The 25,738-nt window shown below is 35.6% G+C and overlaps 1 protein-coding gene across 2 annotated transcripts in view; it reads right to left on the bottom strand.

Annotated features, from left to right (window-relative positions):
- The window catches only part of PDE3A (phosphodiesterase 3A), a 279,098-nt gene extending 253,596 nt beyond the window's left edge, over positions 1 to 25,502 (bottom strand). For both annotated transcript variants that reach the window (XM_069490925.1, XM_069490927.1), the window contains exon 1: positions 24,543 to 25,502. In XM_069490925.1, coding sequence (XP_069347026.1) covers positions 24,543 to 25,502 — 960 coding nt within the window. The remainder of the gene's footprint in view (positions 1 to 24,542) is intronic.
- Positions 25,503 to 25,738: the final 236 nt, after the last annotated feature.

The following is a 25,738-nucleotide window of genomic DNA, read 5'->3' as shown; positions in this document are numbered from 1 at the left end:
TGATTCCTCCTCTCATGTACCCTTTTATTTCTCCCCAGTTGGTCACCAGGTATTTTCCCACTTTCCCCTAGATTGGTTTAGCCTTATTAATTACTCATTTGGAAATAAAGGTCAGAGTTCCCGCCCTGGCCAAAAAAAGATATTAGACTGAATTAGATAGAGATTGCCAGCACTCCTTTAAAAACTGACATTCCCGTGGTGAGCGGGATGTCAGCAAGTTTCTATAATATGATTTAAAGAATCAAAGTTCAATAAGTATCCAACACATCCTCTACTCATTGTAAGCCTGCCCATATTTAATTAACACTGTTGTAAACAATCCTTTTTTAAAATTTTCTTTCACTTGTAATCTCCTCTTTGTCAGAATTCTTATAATTAGCTTTGTTGGCATTTATGAAAATGAGCTGATTCTCTTTTTGACTGAGTTTCCTATTTTAATAAATTTGCATTAACGAGTATAGTTTGTAGGCCATCTTTAAAATATATGCCCAGCAGGCAATTATTGACACTTCAAATTTAAAAGAAAATTTTCATTTTGTTCAAAGCATATAGAACAGTGCAGTGTTTGGGAAATATTTTAAAATTTCATTTAATAATACTATTGAAACCAATTATGATTTTACTAATTATGCTATAGTAACTTGATAATATATTGTCAGATACATTTTACTATATTATACATACTTACATAGTATACTATTCTATTAACTTGATAAATTGTATTTAGTATGGTTATAGGAAACAAACTTCACTTTAACGTACATTGTAAATATAATTCTTCTAGTCTTTACAGGTACCAATAGAGCTCAAAATCTTTCTTGAAATAAGCCCAACTTCCTAACTCTGGCATAAGGCCATAAAGGTATATATAACATATGACACAGTGTTTGGCAGTACATATGTGCAAAAATTTTAAGCTATTATTTACTAATAGAATATACAGAGAAATTATTCTCACTGTGCCTGGTTTCCTCAGCTGTAAAATGGAAACAGTGGTACCAACCTCAGAGAGTACTAATAAGGATTAAAAGCATTTATAAATGGGAAGTTTTTAGAATTAAGCCTGGCTTAGAGTAAGCAACGTACAAGGTTTAATAAATTATTGTTAGCATCATCATCATCTCAGTTAATCTCTAAACCAGCTCTGTGAGGTAGTTAAAAAAAAATTATATAAGAAAAACTAAGCTTTGAGAGATTAAGCATAATTTACTCAAAGCCACACAGTTAATATATGGCAGAGCAGGGATTTGACTAACTCCAGGCTCTCTGACCACTTTTATAGTGGTTAATATTCCTCTTAAAATATGGCAAGCAGAAATGGTCACAATGCTATAAACATACGAGTAGGATTCTGGAAATTTTGCTGTCAAAACCTAGGATCAGGCAGTCATTCTTTGAATTTGCAGCAATCCAGCTCTTCGGTATTTTTTTTTTAATTTAAATGGGAGTTAGATAATGGTCTAATCCTTCTCATCATGAAATTATAAAATTATTTCTAAAACTAAATTTATAGGAATTTACCTTTTCTCCTGTTAAATTTAATATTTTTAGTGTTTGCTCACTGTTCCAATCTATGCAAATTTTGAAACTGATATTCAATCATCTAAACTATTAACTATGCTTCCCAGTTTTTGTCAACTGGAAATTTAATATATATTCTTTCGATGTTTTTATTCAAGTTCTTAATATATTATTAAAGAGGACCTGGTCAAGGACAGAGTTTTGGCTTTGGAGATTCAAGTTCTAAATTCTCCTGTGCTCTCTCTCTTTACTCACTGCCCAGACCAAATTTTACTGGCTTCAGTGACGGCACCTCATGCCAGCCTAGGAGATAAAGGTATCAACATGACCAGCTTTATCGTGCCAGTAAAATGTTAATGGGTCCCACAGCTTAACCACTTTTAGAAAGGTGACTAAAGAGGGAAACCAACAAATGGAGATAAACTAGCAAACAAGGGTAACCCTATAAATTGGAAGAGGAATGTTTTAACAAGTATCATATTTTTCAACATTTGTACTGGGAAACTTAATGAGAGTTTTTTTTTTTTAACTTGTAATGTTTGTTTTCTTAATTACAAAAAGAATATATGTCTTTTGAAAAAAAATTAAGCAACATAACAATATAGAAGAATGTAAAATAAAAAAAGAAAAAGGTTTTTTCTTTCTAACAAACCTCATTGGTAATCTCTGTTAATAATTTGGCATTTTTTAATGCTAGTTTATAGTGTCTTAAAGTTTGCATCTCTATAGATATCCCCAGGTTATCAAATATTCTTTTCCAGTTATACACATATAACTATTCTTTTCTAGTTATATACTGCATATATGTACACATACATCCATATATTAATATTTAAATACTACATCTCTTCATTATATTGCAGAGAAATCAAGATTCATTTAAGATATTCATTTCTACGGTTAATATTTCTATCATCTCACTCTCTATATAACTATATAAATACTATGCTACCAATCCCAAATGACATTCTAAACAAGTAACAATGGCTACCATTTATTGAACATGTAATACCTTCCAGGTTGCAAACATAATTTTATTTATCAGAGCAAGCCTGAAAGGTAGAATCTATTATCCACATTTTACAAATGAACACATTCAGTCTCAGAGGGATTAATCATTTTACTCAAGGCCAGATGGCTACTGACTGCAGTGAAGCTCGGAACCCAGATCTGATAACAAATCCTACATCTTAATCACTGCACAGTACCTGAATCCCTCCATCAAAAAATCCTGCTATCACTATTTCCACACTTAGAAAAAGGAAAAATTCCATTTCCATTTATTTCATCCTCCCATCCACATGGAGTATTAACAAAAATAAAATCACAATACTCTAAGTAAGATTGTTCCCAACCTTGGCACTACTGACATTTTGGGTCAGAGAACTCTTTCTTGTGGAAGCTGTCCTATGCACTATAAGATGTTTAACAACACCTCTGGACTCTACCTACTAGATTTCAAACTGGCAGTACCCCCCAAGTCCTAAGAACTAAACTATATCTTCAGACGGGCAAAATTAGCCTCACTTGATAATCAAGGCAGTACTCTACTTAAAAACTTGAAAACACAGAGTAAGCAGAATAACAGATTCAAGTTCTTGCATATTTTATTTACATTTTAAAATCATATTTTCTTCTGTGGAGACTGTAATTATAGAATTGACTACTTCTGGAAGAATACATGGAGCTTAACATAATTACGATGCTTTTCTGAAAGCTCATTTATTATGCAAATCAATAGTTAACTAAATTAGATAAAAATATTCCAGATGCAACTTTTTAGATTAGTAGTCCATTTTAGTGTAATGTTAAATAAAACTTTTTTTTGCCCAAAGTGCCACAAAGAAGTTTCTTATTTATCCCAACTCATGAGAAAGTAATCCATACCACCTTTAATGCAGAGATATCCTTTTAGAACATTCCGTTCTCTACTCTCTGTCCTACTTTTTATGATTTCCCTATAAGTTACAAGCATGACCCCATAAACTATAGAAAATAAATAATGAAGCATAACTTTATGGGGCAAAATTATGAAACAGTCTTCCATTAAAGGCTACAACACCAGTAATTAAAGTCCAAAGGAAAATCCAAACGACCAGTAAAAATGCTGAGTCAAACATTGTCCTTTGAAAGAATATTTCACTGATATTAAATGCAACTATTGAGAAGGCCCTTCCTCTAAGCTATATTTATTTAAATATCTCCTTACAGGAACTTTGTACAGCAAAGTAAATGCTTGTTCAGTCCACAAATGAGGTTCATGCCCTTCTTGTATCAAGTTTATAGAGCTGTGATTTGCAAACTTTTTTTTTCCTCATGCCAACATACCTGATGGATGTGACACACATATCAGTAACTGTGGCCCACTACAGCACTGATTCAGGAGGTTGGAAGGTCCCCCTAGAGAGAACATATCAGAATCGAGGGCAGGTTAGTGTTTGAAAAAGCCTATCATGTGATAATCACCCTTGCAGAAAACAAAGAGCCATCTCAAAGAGCTCACCTAGGATGAAAAGTTCATCATTGACGGTGCCATCTTATGCTAAAAATATTTCCAAAAGCACCCATAATTTAGTGCATCAAATCTCAAGCTTTCCTTTTTCAGCTACATTTTATTATTCATTTTGTGGTATTCATTTTTTTGTACTTTATTGATCTATCATAGTTGTACATGTTTTGGGGATACATGTGATGTTTTGATACATGTGTACAATGTGTAATGATCAAATCAGGGTAACTGGAATATCCATCACTTCAAACATCTATCTTTCCTTTGTGTTGGGAACACTATAATTCTCCTAGCTATTTTGAAATATACAATAAATTATTGTTAACTCTAATTTCCCTACCATATTATCGAATACTAGAATTTACACTTTCTACCTAACTGTATGTTTGAACCCATTAACAAACCTCTCTTCGTCTTCCCCTAATCCCCTTTTCCCTTCCTAGCCTCCAGTAACCATCATTCTACTCTCTACCTCCATGAGAGCAACTTTTTTACCTCCCATATATGAGTGAGAATAGGTAGTATTTGTCTTTCTGTGCCTGGCTTATTTCACTTAACATAATGACCTCCAGTTCCATCCATGTTGCTACAAATGACAGGATTACATTATTTTTTATGCCTGAATGATATTCCATTGTATGTACCACATTTTCTGTATCCATTCATCAGTTAGACACTTAGGTTGATTCCATATCTTTGTGACTGCAAATAGTGCTGCAATAAACATGGAAGTGCAGACACCTTTGATGAACTGATATCCTTCCTTTTGGATATATATTAATACTCAGCAGTGGGACTGCTGGATCACATGGTAGTTCTATTTCTAGTTTTTTGCAGAACCTCCATACTGTTTTCCATAATGTCCAGCTACATTTTACTTTTTTTAAGAGATAAGGTCTTGCTGTGTTACTCATGCTGGTCTCAAACTCTTGAGTTCAAGCAATCCTCTGGTCTCAGCCTTTTGAGTAGTTAGGAATACAGGCATGCACCACTATGCCTGGCCCAGCTACATTTTAGACCTATACATTATAGACCTCCAGTTATAGTTATAAATTTGTCAAATTGTTTTAATATTTGTATGAAGTATTATATACAAAATCATGAACAAAATGTCATATTGCTACACTGGTTCTTTTGCTATCTACGATTCTGTACCTGGAAGAACCCAAAGCATTATTAAACTCATTGCAGAGTTCTATTGTGTTAAAGGTGTACTTTGAATGAAGAGTGTATAAATGAAACTAGTTTTTAAATCCTGAAAATTTGCCCAAGTGTCACATGTTTCTTCCTCCCAGTTTTCGCTATGTTAGACATATGTAAATTACCAGAAGATATTTAAAACAGCAGAAACTTTAGCTATCTTCCTGTTTTCATCTGAACCAAATAAGAACAAAAGGTACAAAGTCCCAAAGGTACAATACAGACAGAGCATAGTATTAATTGATGTGAAGGTCTTCAAAGTTTTAGCCGAAATGAACAAAATACAAATCTGTAATTATGCTGACCAAAAAAAAAAAAAAAAAAAGGAAGTGCAGTCTTAATGTGTATTAAGGGTCCCACTAACTAGACAGTAGTTCATAAGTAGGTGTATGACAAAATTACACATCCTTTTGCCCACTCACCCACCTTTTGGTATAATGTAGGTTTAGGATCAATGCTTAGGCAAGTATATGTTGAAAAAAGGTCCATAAATTATTTTTGTACAAAAAAGGTGACAATCACACTCTATTTTGTTCCAGTCCAACCACAACTAAACTACTGTACCAGGCTCTGGACTTCTCAATTTCAAAGGACCATGATATCCAAAAAGAGAGGAAAGGAAAAGAGGCAGCATGAAAATGGTACAGAAGGAAACTTAGTTCTCTGTCATAGTAGTGATTGGGCAAAAGCTTAATGAGGATCACTTGTTAGAGAATTTCATAAAATTTGGCCCTACCTTAAATTTTCCCCCAACCCTATAACAACAGTGATATTTTCCAGGAAAAGTAACACATACGTAATCAAGGAAAGAAAAAAAAAAACGGCCTTCCAAAAATTTACTATGATATACAAAGACAAGTCTAGAAGAATACTGAGAGCAATGGAGATTTTATCATGTGGGAAACTTCACTGAGTGGGCAAAAAATAGCTATCACATTACACTTACAGAAACTTGACCCAGAGTGCTAGCTGGCATCACTGAATACAGCCTAATTTATACATCTATATATTAAAGAAAAAAAAAAAGACAAGCCATAGTAAGCATCTAGGATAATCTGAGAAAAAAAATCAAAGTGGAACTAAACCTGATAATTTTATAAGGTTAACTTCTCTAGACTTCCTAGATGGTCTCTTTTGATAAAGTAAGCTTTTAACTAGCCATATGACCCAGCATTCATCTGTTCAAGGATAAGAACCTTGCCCGTGTACTTTTAAAGTGTAATCAGAGGTTACGACAGTATATGGCCGTGGGATTGTCAGAGGGTTACACAGACGCTGCAATCTGTACTTACTCAGCAATCTCTTCCAGTGGGAAGATTCAGCACCAAGAGTACAAAGTCATCTGCCCTGTAAGATTTAGGACCCTACTTACCATCTAATCTTAAATAGGGTGATAGTCTTTGGACTTATCATCATGGCCAAAGCCTACAAGCTTTCTGTGTTTTCAGTTACAATGTGAGCACGAGAGGCTTCCGGTTCTAAAAAGCATGTACATACTAAGGAGGGAAACAGGTGGGCCAATATGACTCTGGTATTAAAGTATTTTTTGCAAAACAATGAAATTGGGTGCCTTCAAGCAGACAGGGTCATGTGAGGTTGCAAAAAGTAACACACACTGAATATGTCCAAAGCCAATGATCATCTTCCCTCCTTCACCCCAAAACTGAAACAAACAAAAACTGAGATTCTGATGCTTTTTCCTTCAAAGAGCTGCACCACTATCTGGTTTCTCAAGTTCACATCTTTAAGTAGTGTTCATGCCCTTTGTTAACATCCTCCACCATCAATCACTGACTTATCCTGCCGACTGCAGCTCTTTTTTTTTTCCCCCTTAAATCATCCTTCCTTTTCACCACCACTGTCTTAATAAATCTTCGACGTCTGTAACCAGGACTTTTACAAGAGCCTCTTAAATTGCCTCCTTGTGTCCAGCTGGACTCTCATTTGATCCATTGCTATCAAAATTATGTGTAATCTGTTCACTATCACTCTCCAGTTAAAAAAAAAAAAGTAACATTCACACAAAATAATGTATGAATTCCTCAACCTAATCTTAAAACACTGCATTTTTTCATCCTGTCCCACCCCAGCCCCACACCTCTCCTGTAGTATTTCTTAAAATTTCTAACCACCTGCTTTTCTCCTCACCACAAAAGCTAGGCACCTGCACCGGCATGTCTTTTCCAGAACACAGTATGTGTTCCACACCTGGAGTCTAGCCTTTTACTCTTCCTCCCTCATATCCTCAGGGCCTCAAGCCCACAGAGGAAATACAAAGAAACATTCCTTTACCGATATATTCTTTTTGTTGTTAAGACTAGCTAAATGCAGAAGTGAGAAGGGAGGAGAGAGTAGAACAAGGAGTTCCATCTGTAATTTACTGTTAGATACATTTTTTCTATTGCACCAGAGTTGATTATAGTCAGCTCACTACCAACATAAAACTAACATGAAAACGTTAAGCATAAATCAAAAGGAGATGTCAGAAAAGACAAGGAGACAGAATTTTACCAGAAATCCATGTTAAGAGGGTGATGGTATTTGAGCATTAAATTTAGCTATGACCTTTCTAGAGGGCAAAGTTCTCATGACTTTCTGTATTTCCAAGCATTTATTCCTTGGCACTGTCATCATCTGTTCCTGCAGTATCTTTTCTGGAAGTTCGGGGACTGGGGCAGGGGTGGTCCATTTCTGAATCTTCCCCGAACAATCCCCACACTTTCTGGCATGTTGTGGGTACTCTTCAAACATTCTGGAATAAAAAACGCAAACAGGGCAAGTTTTCCAAGGAGAATTCCCACAAGCCAGAGATCCCCAGTTAGCAGTCTAGGAGCCAACCATGCTAAAAGTGACTTTCCCACTAGGAACAAGAAACATTTACTAGTAATAGTAAGCACTGGCATTCTTCCTTACAGTTAAATTCCCCAGTGCCCACGAATACCCTGACATCTGATTGATGGTTATAGTTTTATTATTAGTATGCCTCAGCAATGGATAACCTCTGGTTTTATGGAAAAATTGCATCTCTGACCTGCAAGGCTGAGATCTGGATTCTAGCCAAATGCTAACTTCAGTACGACCCCCACCCCCCTTTCTCCCCGGCCCACATACACACACTCAGAAAGAAAATGCCTACCAGTCCCTGTCACCTTAACTCAACCTCCTCAAACATAATCAGCTGTGCTAACCTGCTAACTCTCCTAGGATAGAACAGTAAAAAGTGGGTAAAATGCTTGAGCTAAGATTTGTTTTTTTTCCTTCTGTTTACCATCTGATTCTTTTTTTTTTTTCCTGCAAAGAATTTTTTGTTGTTAAGTACGTAGTTATAGAAACTGGTTTAATATTCTCAAATTAATTTCTGTAGAAACTGACAGCTCTTCAAATGAAAAAGCATATTAATAATCTCAGATGTGGAAGTAGTTTTTAAAATATCATATACACACTGCTTGCTTTCACTATTTATTTATTTAAACGAGCAATAGCAAATGGAAACGTACAAAGTTTTTCAGTCTTTTGCACAAAACGCAGGGGATAATCAACAAGATCCTGACAAGCAAAACTGAAATTAATCAATATTATATACAGTATAACTCAGAGAGAAAACAAGCAAAATATAGAAATAACTCATAAAATTTCTGCCTATGACTTGTGGAATGAAATTCGAAAATGTAAAATAAAAACACATGTATAGACAATGTATAAACTCTTAGGAAAATTATAATGTTTAACAAGTACTTTGGTACATAGAATTCTGTCAGGCAAAGACTTTTTTTTTTTTTTTTAAATATGTTCATTACTTCAAAAAACAATCACTATGAAGCTGATATGTACAATCTTACTAGCCTGGTAATCAGTGAGGTAGGCTTAATATTTTCCATATACATGGTTTATAAAAAATTTTCTCTCCTTAGTAGAACAATATTTGTTTTCATGTTCATCTCAGTATATCACAGTTGTGGTGATAGAGTTTTGTTGCCATCTTGTAAACAAAAATAGGCCAAAAAGCCTTTGTAAAAAAATGAAACATATTTCTGTATATGTGTACGTATTGCAGCACAAGCATATCTATATATTTTCCTAAAACCATAACTTCAAGTAAAGTTACAAAAATTGTCTGCATGCCTATCTAAAATTTCAGAGACCTACTGTGGAGGATCATTGGCCAGTTAGACCTCCAAGTTAGAGAAAGTTTAAGCCTATCCAGCCATGTGGGCCAAGAATCAGGAACGCCGAAGGATGTTAGTTCTAAGTATGTTTTACCCAGTACTGAATATCACATCACCATTCAGAAAAGCACCTGGAGGTGCAACTCCCATGTCTGCTAGCCAAACTACTAGGCAAATGGCCCTAATAAACGTTCTGAGTATATCCAAACGGACAATGTCAAATGACTACATTTCTCAGTAAGGCTTTAATGGTTATTCTAATTATAAAATATGTGCAGCACTGAAAATTTAGAAAATGCAGAAAAGGAAAGAAAAATAAGTAAAAATCACCCATGATTCTCCATATGAACAACAATTAACATTTAGACAAGTTTTCTTTCTGCTATGCATTTAGGTGTCGTAGATGACAACATGCCTTATCCTCAATTTCGTTTCCTGATTTTTTTCCACTCATCAAAAGTATTTTGAAGACTAAAAGCTCTTAATTTCATACATTTTTAAATCCCTTATCTTTCAATGCTCCCAAGCAGTATGCAAAACATTTCATAATCAGAAATTGACCACAGCACAGAGTTAGCAAACTCTGAAAAGTAATAGCACGATCAAGCTATCGTAATTTAAATATCTATATAGCACCTATTGCTGAAGTGCTCTGTAGGTTGACAAATGGTCTGAGTTAATATGAAAACAAAAGAGAAGCATTTCCTCTATAAGAAGGCCTGGGATGTATTGGCAACACGTTTTTGATGGAAATGGGATTTGTCAGACTGTTCAAAGACCAATGAAGAGAGAAAGCTTTGAGTTTTCTTTGAACAATCTAATGTTGTCGCTATATTAGAGCTTAAGATATCAGAGCATCACCTACAAATATATCCATTTAAGAGGGAGAGTATGGGAATGACACAAATGTATAAAAAATTATCTTGTTAAAATTTATTTTAAAATATAAACACATTTATATCAATATAAAATTCAAAACCAACTTTTATTATACAAAATGTTATAATATCCTAACAAACTAAAAACTTTTGAAGAGTTTGAGATGTTTGATTAGAATTTATTTCCACGTAAGGGGGTTTGACAACTTCCCTGAAAGTCAGGCCCACAATCTGTACATCTTCTGGAAGGTGTGGGCAAAAAATAAAATTGGAAAACAAAAGTCACCCCAGATTTTTTAAAAGCAAGAAATAAAGGTAAATATTCCCTCAATAGTATGTCCCTAAGAGAAAATATTAAAGGAACTTACAATCTGAGAAGATCAGCCAATCAATACCAACCTTGGTGGTGCTGCTTTCAATATATATTTATAATCTTCCCACTGACATTACGATTTGGTCCAACTCCCAATCATCTCTGGATTATCGCGACAGTCTTTTAATTGGTGTTCCTTCTTTCGTCCTAACATCTATTCTTATGCAACACAAAGAATCTGAGCTATCCTATTCAACATAAGTCTGATTACATCCTTTCTTTGCTCAAAACCTTTCAGGGGTGTCCCATCCTCCTTGGAGGAAGAGTCTTGCAAGGAACCCCCACCCCAGGGCCAATGTGATCTGCTGTTCTCCCTCTCAACACACACCTTCCTACAGCTCCTCCTATATTATAGAAGTAGAAATCAGAGAACTCTCTAAGACCAAGTTAGGAAAGAGATGACTACCCCAGGCGGAATTTCTAAATTGAAACCAATGGTGGGCAACTGAGCCTATACAGGACTCCTCTGTGGCCAAACCAAAACCACCTCAGACCAGACTGAAAGAGCATTCAATGAGTGGAAAAATCTGGAAAAAAGGTGGTCTGAAGATTGAGGCCTAGAGTAAAGCCCTGTGAAAGCTGGTAAAAAGAGAGCACATCTTGAGAAATAGCCTCATGTGATAAAATAAACACTCAGTATCTTCCACTGAGGGCCACAGCTGAGTGCGCCAGCTCCTAGCTGCTTCATACAGATAACAAGCAAGAAGTCCCTGTTATTCAAGAACAACAGCCCCACTGGTAAATAATGAAAAAAGGAAGGGTATGTCTGCAACTTTACCATGAAAAATGAAATTAAAAATTTTGAAAATAATTTTGTTTTTCTAAGTCAAAATAAGAGTGATAATGGTTTAAACCAAATTTAAAGCATGAATCAAGTTTCTGTAAATGGAGTTATATGACACACTGCACAATTAACTCCCAGTAACATCATCAGCCATTTTCACAAACATGGACAAGCAAGGTTCATCAATTTTCCTAAATCTCTCTCTTAATCCTTTTTCACTCAGATCGTTTTCTTCTGAAGTTCCCAAAACATCTGAGGCCCCTGTCAGATTTCTCTCCTGCCGTTACCTTACCTGGCTCTCAGGAATCCTTGTGTGTCGGTAGCTTTGGTTACAATTTAAGCAACTCTCTAATATAATTTTAATTAACTTCCATAAAATCTGTAATCTGCGTATTTTGTAACACTTGCCAGTCTGTTTCTGTCATCGAATGCAAATGTGTGTACATTGTGTTATATTGTGCTTTCTGATATTTACCCTACAGCCTTCAGTGACATGGCCGTGATGGGCAAGAATAGATATTATTCGTGCTCAGCTGGGAGAGATACTTGACAAGAACCCCTGCCCATTATTTTTATTAATTTAACCTTCACAACCTTAAGAAGTAGATTGTATCATTCCTATGGTATAGATACAACCACTAAAGTTCTGGAAATTTAGGAAACTTGTACAAATTACAAAACATTAATCTGTCTCAGTCTAGTGAACAGGGCACATACTCTTTCTATTTAACATTTGTATATCAATGTATTTTATTTAAGCTTTATAACAGCTATATGAGAGAGTGACACTGTTATTCCTATTCCTATTTTACAGATGAGGAAATTGTTATAAAGAGTAGTCAAAAAACTTCTCTGAGGTATCCTCAAAGGGGAAATCAAAATGAACAAAATGTCATATGTTCATAAATATAGTGTGTTTGTGTATAAATTGGTTTTTCTTCATAATACTGAGCCTTCTTGTCTGAGCCAAGCACTTTTAACTGTTTGTTAAACCAGATTGCAAAAGTCAGAACTTCTTGCACAGTTTCAGTAGAGAGAAGTTTACAGCCCTGTGTTTCTCAACTGAGGCACCTGGGGTGCTTCTTAAAAATGCAGATTTCTGTACCCCCTGCTACACTTAACAAATCAGAAGATATGAGGGTAAAATTTAGAAATCTGCATTTTAATAGGTTTCCCAAATGATTTTGATTCACACTAAATTTTCAGAACTACATCATATAGCTCAATTTAGAAAGTGCCAAATGATGTGTAATTATAAGTAGGTGAAATCAGGCAATCTCCTCACAGACTTTGGAAGTATCTAAAAGCATTTGATTAATCTATTAATAGGAGATGATTGCTATTATAATTCATAAACAACAGTTAATTAACACAGCATTATAGATACATAAGAATAATTATCAACAGGGGAAAAGTCAGAAAAAAGAAGATAAGAATCTAGGCATACTGAAATGCTTAGAATGTAGCAAATATTCAATATAAAAATAAAATAAAGAGAGTTCTGGGATTTTAAATAAGATACACTTACTTGCTGACATTTTCAATCAATCCTGGTCACATAGAGGTAAAAGTTCACATAAGATTGCCATTATGGTACATTTAAAAGTCAAAATGATAAATTTGCAAAAATCCAAAGAATAAGAATCAACGTCTTGGAAAGTAATGAATCATTATGTCAGAAAAGTTTGTGAATAGCATTAGGGCTTCTTACATAGACCATCACTTAGTGCTTTTGGTTTAAGGACAGATCCTGAGCCAATGCATGGCTTGACTTCCTGCCCAGGATACAAGAATGACTCTCTCAGGCTCTTCCCCTCTTTCTAAATTAAAAGGAGTTCTAGATTTTAAGTGAACTAACATTATGTCCCCAAAAGACCATAAAATAAATATTTTTTGAAAACTGAGGAATTACATATTTGATTTTGATCTAATCTTTCTGCACAAGCAAAATACAAGCATCAGTTTTTTGCACTCACTTTCTATGGTAGTTTTCATTTCTGAATGCCACTTTATTTTTTAGATAACATAATCAGTGTTCATTATATCTGTATCCAACATTCCCAACCTAATTCTCACATTTTTCATTAACACTAGTTAACTGCTTAAAGAAGTTCCACCGAAAACATTTAAAAGTTCTAGTTGTAGTTCTCTAAATGGGTTAAGAAGAGTCAATCTAATTGTTACTCCAGTAAAAGGTATGAAAAGAAGTGGACAAAATGAGACTACCACCTTAATAACTGTGCTGTAATTTAGGTCCTATTTATCTAGCAAAAACAATTCCAATTATAGCAAAAGCAAATCATTAAGAGTAAAAACAAACACTGTTCATGATGATGCAGACACACACTTAGCTCCTTGTTCCAGAATGAAAATACAGTTAAAAGATTTTGCTTCTAAATTCTTTATAAAAATGTCAAATTCACAAATGACTTGATTATATTTTGATTATTTCAAATTAATTTATGACTAACTTCTAGTTTACAATTTATTTTCTCAAACAGAAACCATATTCAGATTTTTAAAAATAATATATTCAGATTAACTCCCAACTCAGGAAGTTGTCAGTAATGGTAACCTTTCTGAAAAATCTACCTATGAGATCATTTGATATCTACAGACAAAAAGAAACTTTTCACCATAAAGTTGGAAATAACTTTTTTTCTATACATTGTACTTCTAGTTTATTTAATGTCATGATATTCTGTCTAATATATTCAAAAGAGATGCCTCTGATTTCAGTAAAAGTATATGATATTGTATCTTCACTAAAGTATTAAAATTGCAGTGACATAATGTTCTTATTTAACTTAAATTTTTTCTGGTTTCAGAAGTTCTATTCAAAACTAGGTGGACCAAAGAAAAAATGACTGGATAAGCTAAAATGTGTTATTCAATAAAACTTTATAAACTTCTGATTTCTCAGTTCACCTTAACTCAAATTATGCTACCAAATTTCTAGATCATTTCACATGATTCAACCAACACTGCATCCAGATGACATTTTAAATAAGTCAATTTCACACTGTCTCTCTGGAAGCAACTGTCTCAGAATGTATTTTGTAATTTAATGCAATTAAGAGATAAAATAGACACAGTATTTACATTAGACTTTTCAAAAAATACAGCTGTTCAGTAAAACCTCTAACAAGAATAAAGACTAACAGAGGAAAAAGGAGATGGCTGAAGGACACCTGTCAGATCTTTGTGGGAAGTAACGGGAGAAAATAAAGTCAGAGTTCATTCTTTCTCAATTTATTAACTGAATGTGAAAAGCACTTCAATTTTTATTTTTCTAAAAAAATGTACTCTAATTTCAGAGATCTCTCTAAAGTTTACACTACAATGATCTTGGGGGTAACTTTGGTTATATTCAATTGAGAGTGTGCTAAAAATAAATATCTAGGACTCATGCTGAACATGGGATTTTCTACCAGTAAGGGCACAGGCAAATGCAGCCCCTTAAGTGACACATGCAAAAAAAATATATATTTTTTTAAAGTAACAAAAATGCAAACATCATATTAAAAATGCAACTCAAAGACTTGTTGATATTCTATTTCTTTTCTTCTCTGCATATTCCTTAAATCAAGGTAGTCATTAACTTAATGTCAGGAGAATGGGGAGATAAATATTTCACGTTAAAAGTCTTTTATTTCTTTTCCATCCATTTATTCTGCCAGCCAGCCAGCCAGCCCGCCCCTACAAAGAGCAATACACTGGGCCAGGAAATGTTTATGGCAGGGACAAGGAGAATAAAAAGTTTGATTCCTTTCACAACGGAAACTGTAATGATCTGAGTCTGACTTCCTTAGTTCCTGAGCCTAGAAAGCAAATTCTCAGGGTAGCATACGCAGATCAACAGGCTCCCTCCATTCCAAACTTTCGGAGGGACTGCTGAGGCACAACCCCAGAATACTAACTCTCAAACAAGGGGATGTTTCAGACCACAGGACAAATAGCTTCCTAAGGAGTATTTCTTAAGTGGACCTCTAAAATACTTAGGATAAAAATAAGAACTATTTCCTTTACTGGTGTTCACGCTAGCTTAACAATGTGCTAAGGATGCTGACTCCACATAGCAGTACAAATGCTGCAAAATAAAACATTCTCCCCAAAATAATATCTCAATGACTCCAAACTTCCAGTAGGTCTATTTAAGTGGCTTAAACCTGGAGAGGAGGAAACACTTGCCACAGACACAGCATAAATATTCAGTGATTTAAACTTACTTCGGAAGATGGAAAAGTTTTATTAAAATCCTATTAAACCAAAACCACAAGATTCTTGCACAAAATTATTTCATTTCAATATTCTAACAAGGTACTATGGAGGATAGAAAGGTGTTCCTTCACATTTTAAACACACTCTGAAGGAGAAGACTCTATTAGGTAAGAAGAACATGAAATGAAATGCTCGTATGTGGGGGCAAGAGAGAAAGTGAGAGAACAGAAAAAGAAGACTGGCCCAAAAATAAATTTGCAAGACCAACATTTATATTAATTCAAAGCAACTTCAAAATATCCATGACAAATGACTAGTTACGTTCAAATACAAACTCTTGCAAGCAGCAGATAGGTTACAGCGGCATTTTATTCTTCAGCTAGCTTCTTTAAGAAGTCTGAATTAAGTCAGTTTTACCAGGAGGAAATCTGAGTCGTTATTTCATTTTATCCAAATGTGCTTCTTTGTATGCCATGATTCTATTTGCTTTTGATGTTTTTAGATTATATCCTAAGTGATATGTGAAAATCTATGTATCTTAGAAATTCTATCTATTCTCATCCTGCAATGCAAAGATAAATATACCTTGTCCCAAAATACACTATAAGCATCACAAAATAAATGCATTTTAAAAATCAAGCTCTCTCTGTATGTGTGTGTATATAAAAGAACATGCTGTATATAAAAAGTAATTTCCTCATTAATTCTTGATGTAACATTGGAACTATGCCTAGAGTTAATGAATTCATAGAGTTTGAGGAAAGGTGATAGAAGGAATGTGATATTAAAAATTTCTAGACTTTTTCATCTCAAATCAGTTTGAAATCCTAAACTGCAGAGTGAACTCAGAAAATGGCTCGAAAAATCATCTAATCTCAATTCCTAGTTTAGAAATTCCACACTACCAAAATCTCCAATCCTTCCTATACACAAAATGGAATCATTTTCATTTTTCTCCATGAAAGTGATATTAACATAAGCAATAGTGAGAAATTATCTTTATATACACTGTTATAATTTTCATCCATTAAAGCTACTAGGAGGTTTGTCACTTTAGTTTCCCAAATTACAAAGATAACAACCTAGTATACAAACATAAGCACTTTCATTTCTAAAGCTACATTGGATAACTCAATTACAAACTAATCACCATTAACATGTGATGTGTTCACACTGTATACATAAGCAATCCCTGTGATATATCACACTCTGAAAGGCAAATTTATAATTAACTAGAAATATTGATACTGTGTTATAAATCATGTTAACATAATGGGCCATAATTTACTAAGGACTGTGCTAAATTCCCCCTCAAATTAAAATAACCATATTTTAAAATATGTGCAGCAATATGTGATGAAGAAAAGAAAAAAATTTGGCAACTATTAGAGCGGTACAAAAATGACCTATCAAGATTACAGATAAAATTTCAAAGATTACATATTAAATGCTATCATTAAATCTAGATTTTCCATTATAACTGAAGAGGTGGTATTAGTATTCAAGTATTTTATATCTTTAAAAATATATAGCTACATCGTCCAATATGGTAGCCATTTGCCACGTGTCTATTGAATAACTGAAATGTGGCTAGACCAAATTGAGATGTGCTTTAAGTATAAAACACACAACAGATATTTAGATGTCGTATAAAAAAATTAAATATATGTCTCGTGTTCTGTTTCTATTGGACGGTGCTTATCTATAATGTTTACAGGACTGTTTTCATAGAAGCCACTGGGGGACACTGTTTCTCCATTAAATTGATACAACCAAAGCAATTTCCTGGCAAGGGAAAATCACACATGCACACACAAACACACACAGGTACAAACGTACACATGTACACATATGCACGTGTCCACACACACATACACACACATCCCCTTCGACAGACAAAAGGTGTCCTTATAAACTACTCATCTTCTTAGGATGAAACAACATGAGTATCATTTAAAGCAATTTTTTTACTATGTTAGTAGGACTGGCTATACTTGAAAACTTTAATAATAATTCAGATTCCTTAATAATAAATGACAGCTCTAATCAAATCAAACATGCAGAAGTTGTTTAGTTTGTGACTTTTCCCAAAGAGCTTTCCATCTTCTAAAAGGTAATGTTCTTCATGACCTCCTCTAATATTGGATCCTATTTACTTAGATTTTAATGGCTTCCTGAGTTAACAGTAAAAATAATTTAGATGAAAAAAAAAAACAGCTGTTTTTGCTAGTGAAGAAATGCTTCACTTATTTTCAGACTATATTTCACTGGAATTTAGAAATCCTGAACACATTAAAATCAATTTACTGAAAAACTAAAGTAAAAATAATCAATATTTAAGCCAACATTGAATACTTTCATTTGATAAGATAAGACTCCACATTTTCAACGCAACTGATTTTCATGTATGGGACAAAGTCAAGAATAACACATTCCAGAGGCTGCCTGGTACTATTCGATGACCAGAAAACTCACTCACTGTCAAGGGCTGAAAAAAAATGTATGTCATCTGCACGTCTGCTACTCAATCTGATTACTCAATCTTCTAATTCTGAATGAGAATTTAAAGTTGGCTCCATATGTAAAATCACAAATGATACCTAGGCTTAAAACTACCAGCCTCTCTTCCTACTTACTGTCCCCCAGCAACATATTCAAGGTAAAGAGGAACTGGACAAAAGCCATCTTGCCTCAGGCTGACTACATACATTTAGCTGACTCCCCCAGTTTCCTTTTCTCTAAAATCAGACTAATTCTAGTCCACCAACTAGAGCCTGCCACAGAAGTAAGCATTTTAAGATATCATGACAACCAGCTACTCACAAACTACCTCAAGACATCAAAATAATTAGTGTGCTATACTGAAGTGTAACATGTCCTAAATCCAATAATATTCTACCTTTATTTCAAAGCATATTATAAATTAATTACTATTATCAATTACCACAATTAATTTCCATTTCAAAAAAAAATTCTCCACGTCTTCAAAATGTCAAGTTGCTTAAAATCTAAACCATTACATGTTGAGGACCTTGTGAAAATCTATGACATTATAAATTTTTTCCTCATAAAAATGAACAAATGAAAGTTTGCATATAATTTCAAAGAAGAGATGAATGAGTTCTGGATTGAGGTTAAAAACCCGTTCTAAGCTATTATGAGCATTTCTCCAACTATTATCCAAGAGGTCATTTAGCTATTTTTGTGTGACTTCCCCTTTTATATGTTCATGTCTCATTTTCCTAACTAGGCTCTAAGCTCTAGAGAGGAAGATGCTGTGCCATATCTGTGTATAATTTGTATGATTTTCAGCACAAGGCCTAATGCACAGAAAAAAAATGTGTTGATTTGGCATTGGATAGGTTAACTGACCAAAGGGCCTTCATGGATAACATGAGCTAAGGGTAGCATCTTCTTTTAAAACAGTAGTATACATTCACCATGAACAAGTATGGCCAACAAATATTTTGGACAATTGTTACCCAACACATCTCATGCTGCACTACAACTCAGGTATATCTTTCAGACTTTTTTCCTGGTGTTATGTTGATAACAGCACAAACATATAGTCTCAGTTCAAAGTTAAAACAACTCCCAAGGGTAGTCTAACTATAAAAACTCCTTCACAAAAAAGTACTACCAGTAGTAAAAGTATATATAGGTAATTACTAAAAGGATTTAGATTTCTATGCAAAGGAATGATGTTCATTTGAAAATTAATAGGAGTATATCTTTAGGTACAAGAATATAGAGACTGGACCTCCTGAGGTTCTTCAGAATTATCTGATAGAGCTTCATTAAGCACATGACTGTAGAAAATAAGCATAAATTGAGTTTTCAATATATCTGAGGGTTTTTCAGAAGATACAATTATAAACAGCACAGAGAAGAGAAGGAACAGAGAAGAGAAGGAGGAGGAAGCCGCCACTGAACAAGAGACACATAATAATTAAGTAAACAATTCACCATAAACATGTAGGGTTATGCATCATTTCACAAAGCGTAAGAAATTTTCCCCGTGGCCCAATGCAAAGGTGCTGTTTCAGCATGGCAAAATCTCTTAGAATACTACATGATACAGTAGCTGCATTATCTTCACCCATCCAAGAGGGTATAACTCACAACAACTTTTTCTGAAAAATGGAACTCCCACCTTAATTCCCAAACAAACTCATTTTTCTGATACATTAAACAACACACGTTTTCAAGAAGTCGACATAGACTCTATTGGGCTGTTACTGACACAAACCATATTAATGGAAAATCTTACAATATAATATATAGGCATACTCCTAATTTTGAGGTTTATAAATATCCTACCTCCATGTAATAAATGAGAACTTGCCTAAAATAGAAGTAAAATTAAATTTGGCAAAGCCTTTATTCAACCAGAGCCCTGGAGAAATTATTCTTAGAGCTGAATTTTCTAATAGAATACAGCAAATTCACACAAATGTCACTACAGATATAATGAATGTTTTTTCAGGCCAGTGTCACTCACCCTTGCCTGCCTACCCCCTCCCCCCAGGCTTTTCAAAATGTATTTCATACACAGAGTCACTGTTCTGGTTGTTTATTTAATTAACATGACAGCCCAGCATACACAGCATTTCTTTCAGTTCTACAGTTTTAACTTTTTACACTTTCGACTCAATACAGAAAGAGTAAAATTACTGTTTTCAGCCCTTCCAGCCTCTGTAAATTTATATAGATTCACTGACTATTTCTGTCAATTAAAACAGTTTTTCAGTATGCTTTAAATATCTGTATTCACAAAGTAAAATCACAATTTTTCCCCACAAAAAAACAAAACATTCTTTCCCCTACCTTTCCCAAGGGACAAGAAAATCTTGTTTTTCCTTTTCAGTATTTTCAGAAGTTGACATTAATTAATTTTAATTCTGTCACCATGTCATAAATAATCAATATTGTTCTTTGTAGCACCATGAGCTGAGTAATACTTCTAAAATGTGATGGAAGTTACAATTAAAAGCCCATGATAACTTCTGAAATGTATTCAATTTGAGAAATATGTTACATTGAAATGTATTTAGGAATTTAAAGAATAATATATTCTATACATTCAGAAGAAATACTTCTATATTTTATATCTATACTATAAAACATGTTATACTTTTTACAAAGACATAACAATGCCTACCATTCAGTGCCTAATATCAAAAACCATACCCATTTCTCCTGTTTTTGTTTTGTTGTTGTTGTTTTGCTTCAAAATGTTTTTCTCACATGGGTGATGAAAAACTTGAGTCTTTTTTTGATAACCAACTTACATTCCTACAATAAGCCATTCATTTTTGCTAAAGATGTTTAAGAGCTTAGGGAAATATTTATAGAAAACCGTTTTGGTTTCTACTTACATAATGCAACATATGTAACATATACTTCTGACTGATGTTGTACCATCCCAAAGAATTTTGTCATTAAGTGGTACAAATGCATTAATGGAGAGAATCATATGTTTATGTTTATTTTTATCTGAAGTCATAGGTAAAAGTATTAAATTCTTCTTAACAAGTAACTAAAATAAAATTGCATTGGTTTGGAATCTTTCAAAAGTGAATGTGTAAGGTGGCCACAGTCATTAGAGAGGAATGCATCACTAATTGTACTCTTTGATGTATAAAGAGAATAGACACCCCTTCAAATACAATTTCCACGTGTTTTAAAATTGCATAATATTATTTGAAAAATAACATATTAATCATGCACAATATCTAATAATTCAAGAAATTCTAGATACTTCTGTATATTCCTGTTTGGTGGGGGAGGGGGGATACAGTGATAACTTGAGAGAGAGAGATCTGCTCTCAGATATGAAAGTCTACTTAAAGATATATACACCTTAATGGACACTTACCTTCTTAATACTGCCAGCCAAAAAAGTAGAGTTTAACACATTCATCTACAAAATCAGCCTCAGTATTGAAGATACAAAGCTGGCAGGACTAAACTATTAATAAAAGCCATGCAGGTTCTATAAACTTTGTCATATACTGAGAGTAAAGATATCTTCACTTGCATTCACAGACACACCAATGCTATAGAATTACAGTTCTGCAAAAGAAAGGAAGGAAGGGAAGGGAAGGGGAGGGGAGGAGAGGAGAGGGGAGGGGAGGGGAGGAGAGGGAAATGTATGTCCACTGGTTTGTGTTATGAGAATTCTGTCATATAGTCTCTTTGCACTTTTAGAATTAAGAGCCATTTAAGAGGGGTAGTTCATAAGCAAATGGCCACTGTCATTCATACAGAGAAAATGATGTTAAATTCTCTCACCTTTAAATCTCACAATGAGCAAAGTCCACATACATTTTCAAGAGGCCACTGACAGACTCTCTGAGCTCTACTATTTAAAACTCACTTGTTGCCTGTGAGTATGGTCTTGAGCTGGGGGCAGACATTCTTTCAGAAAACAAAACAAATCAACTCATCAGGCAGCATTCAGAGGGGTGTTATACTTGCTTCATAACTATTTTGATTCTTGACTTCGTAAAGCATGCAAATGACAGCGTACACTTTGCACCCTTAATCCGAAGTTTGTTTCCTTATGATAAAACAGATAAGCATTTACTGTATAGCTCCTGACCTTTTCACACAGTTAGGCATGGGATATTGCCCTATCTTACACTGGTCCATGTCAGTTCCCACCCACTTCCCACAATTATGCTCAGCAACAACTTTAATGGGTCATATATAAAAACCAGTCTTCAGTGACACGAATACACTCACCCACGCCCTTGTTAAAACTTCAAGGATTTCAATTTCTGCTAAATATATTATTGTTTTTCCATCAAACATTAGAGATAAAGTCTCTCTTTAGAACATTTTTCATTTACACAGCCTTTAAAAAAAAAAGTAACCAAAAAAATTTACCAAAATATATTATAAATATGCATTTTTCAACAGCATTAATCAGCAATACATTTAAAAATGCAATGCTCAGTTATTTCCTTATAAGTTTCCAAATAATTCAAATTCTCCATTTATCAATTTAAACCAGAGAAAACCAATAAATATTTACAGGTTAATTAACACTCCTGGTTAATTCACCTAAACACCTTCTTATCATAAATCCACCCTTAACTCCTAACTTCTAAATATTACTATAAAATTTAGAAATTTAATTATAGAGGCTAAATAATATGAATTTGGAGTCAAGTTATTTACCATTAAATCCCAGATTTTCCTTAAGAATTATGGTTCAATTTTGCAATGGTCATATCACATTTTCCTGTAAGTTAAAGAATAGTTTGTTCTGAACATTTTAAAGCAGTGGTGTTTTCATTTAAAAGAAATTCTCTCCTGTAACTGTGGGGAAAAAAATTAAAATCTTTAGTTTACTCTTAAATACATAATTTTACTTTGTTTTGATGATTTCCAAATTTCTCCCAAAACTAAGTTATCAGTCAGTGGCCTGTTTTTTCCTTCACTGTTAGAGTAAGCTTAAACCCAAGAAACATGTATTTTATCTAAACAAAACGCTAAATAAGTACATTTGTTTTAAAATAAACACAGAGGCTATGGCGCTGTCATCTATTCTGCTAAATAATGTCAAACCACCACAGATCTGTGTAATCAACTTCATTTCAGAAACAAACTAGCACCCACACCATATGGTGACTGCTATTTCTTAGAAATACCTAAATGATTGTCCACAGAATAACCTCAAAAGAAAAAGCTTACTATATCTTAGGATATTCCCTAACTCCCTAGAATTGTCCTTGTGGTACCATAGTTAGACGTACATTTACATGGGAAAAGTGTAAATTTCCACTTGCTGTACATAACCAGCTCCCTCCTACCACCATCAAGTGTCAAATCTGCTTCAAGTAGGGAGGTGAACACTTAAGAATGCTTTTTCAGATACAATTTGTGTTTAAAATTGGGATTTGTTCTTTTATGTCCTTTATAGTAACTATCCCATGGTCTTAAAATGTTTAATAACAATAACGACATTTATCTCCCAAATTGACTAAACTTTTATTTACAACTCCACTCATAATTCCAGGTTCCTCCTCCTCTTCCTCCTTTCTGAAAGATACAGATCACCAGCAATCTTAGAAATATTCTCCCAAATTAATATGTCCTGTAAAACCTGTATAAATCCACTTGGCTTTCTAAATATCCACTTAAGTATGCACATACTCAAGAGAAATGTTTTTAGTTGGCACTAAAGCACAGTTTACCATTTTGAACAATTCTGATGTTCAGACATACTGTTCCCCAAATTGAAGTTTATGATTATGATACAAACACACCAGCATGTAATACTGTATGCCACTGAATAATGTTTAAAAATAAACTGTGCACCACTAGATGCAGTCTCTCCAAATAAAACTTACTGCTAAACCAGAAAGTGTGTATCAACACCTCACCTTTAAGCATGCCTTGCTTTGCTCTAGAATCTTTTTACTGTTTTTCATAAATGTTTACCTATCACATTAAAACAAGGAAATTTTACAAAAAAGAATTAGAAATCTAGTAAAATCCACGTATTGAAAAATCACCCACTGCTAGAAAACTAAACTTATTTCTAAAATTTCTGGTAAGGGAGGAAAGTGTGAGCGTACTTGAAAGTGTAGGGAAGCCATACACCAGGTGCAGCAGATCTAAAAAGTTAGCTCAGCTGTGGAAGACGCTGGAAATACCACCTAGTTTTGTTACTTATTCGTCTTTCAGTTGTCCAAGTTATAAAATACTGTGTGAAAGGGAGAGAAAAACCCACTATTTCTTATTAAGTCTCAATTATACCACTTTTCTAGCCTATCTTCCCTTTAGTTCCCAAGCGCTCGAATTCCCTCCACTTTGCGGCGGTTCCCAAGTGTTTCAAGTTTCCCCGAGAGCCAAGGAAGAGCAGTTGCCCAGTGCTTACCTGTTCCCTCGGTATACACGGTAGGGAGGTCCTCCGATGGGACTTGCTGCTGCAGCCGGACATCTCGGTGGACACCACGGAGCTGGACCGCCTCCGCCTCTTAAACACAGGGATATCTTCCTTGGTCCCAGCAATCAGCTGGGACCCAGAACGCTCCCTCGGAGCCGCCTCCGCGGACTGCGGCAAGATTTGCTCCACGTACCTGGCCAGGAGGATCCCCAGCACGCCGGCCAAGTACGCCAGGTAAGGTCTCCAGGCGACCTTGAACCTCTCTAAGGAAATGAGGGACACGGTCCTGACCGCGCTAGTCAAGGCGATCATGAGGACGCCCAGCCTCAGCCTCAGCACCAGCCATGTCGCGGCGGCCAAGCAGCTGAGCACCACCCCCGCGGCGGGGAGAGAGAGTAAGTGATCCTCCCCGACGCCCAGCCCAATCTGGACGAGCGCTTCCCCCCCGCAGCAGGCGGCCAGCAGCGCGACGGCCAGAGGCAGGCGCACCCCGGCGCGCAGGAGGTACAAGCCCATCCAGAAGAAGGCACACAGGAGACTGAAGAGCAGCGCCGAGGGCTGCAGCCAGGGGCTGAGCGGCGCGCCGCCCCCGGGAGCACCTCCCCGAGGCCCCGGGAAGACGCCCCCTTCTGCTCTCCCGGCTGCTTCCTCCTCCTCCTCCGCCGCCGCCTCCTTAGTCTGCTCCGGGTCACAGCCGATCTCCCCGCGGACCAGCCTCACCAGCAGCGCCAGTAGAAAGGACAGGGAGCCCGCGCACAGCGCCGAGGAAAGTTTCCGGGAGCGCCGGAGCGGCTGCAGCACCAGGTCTCCCCAGCAGCCGCGGCAGTCGGAGCCCCGCGGCGATGCGGGGCCGGCACGACGGTGGCAGTCTCGGCCCGCTGCGGGGGCTTGACTCAGCCCACCGTGGCCGGGCTTGTCCCTGGTTCGTGCAGCCTCGCCGGGCACTGCCATGGTGTTCCCTCTCCACCGAATCCCCGGTGGCTCCCCGACACACACGCGCGCACACACACGCTCTCCCGGTCCCACCCTCGGAATCCCTCCTGCTTGTCCCCAGGCCCACAATCCACTGAAACTTTCAGCTTTCGAGTAACTCCGGGAGAATGCTAGATGCTCCAAAGAGACTTCTTCAAGTTAAGAGATAGCACGCTCAAGTTGAAAGCTAGCACAGGCAGAAACGATCAGGCTTC

The sequence above is a fragment of the Eulemur rufifrons genome, chromosome 16, assembly GCF_041146395.1.
Source record: "Eulemur rufifrons isolate Redbay chromosome 16, OSU_ERuf_1, whole genome shotgun sequence".
Taxonomy (NCBI): Eukaryota; Metazoa; Chordata; class Mammalia; order Primates; family Lemuridae; genus Eulemur; species Eulemur rufifrons.
The sequence above is the reverse complement of the archived record's forward strand: the minus strand, read 5'-3'. Positions and strand labels throughout refer to the sequence as shown.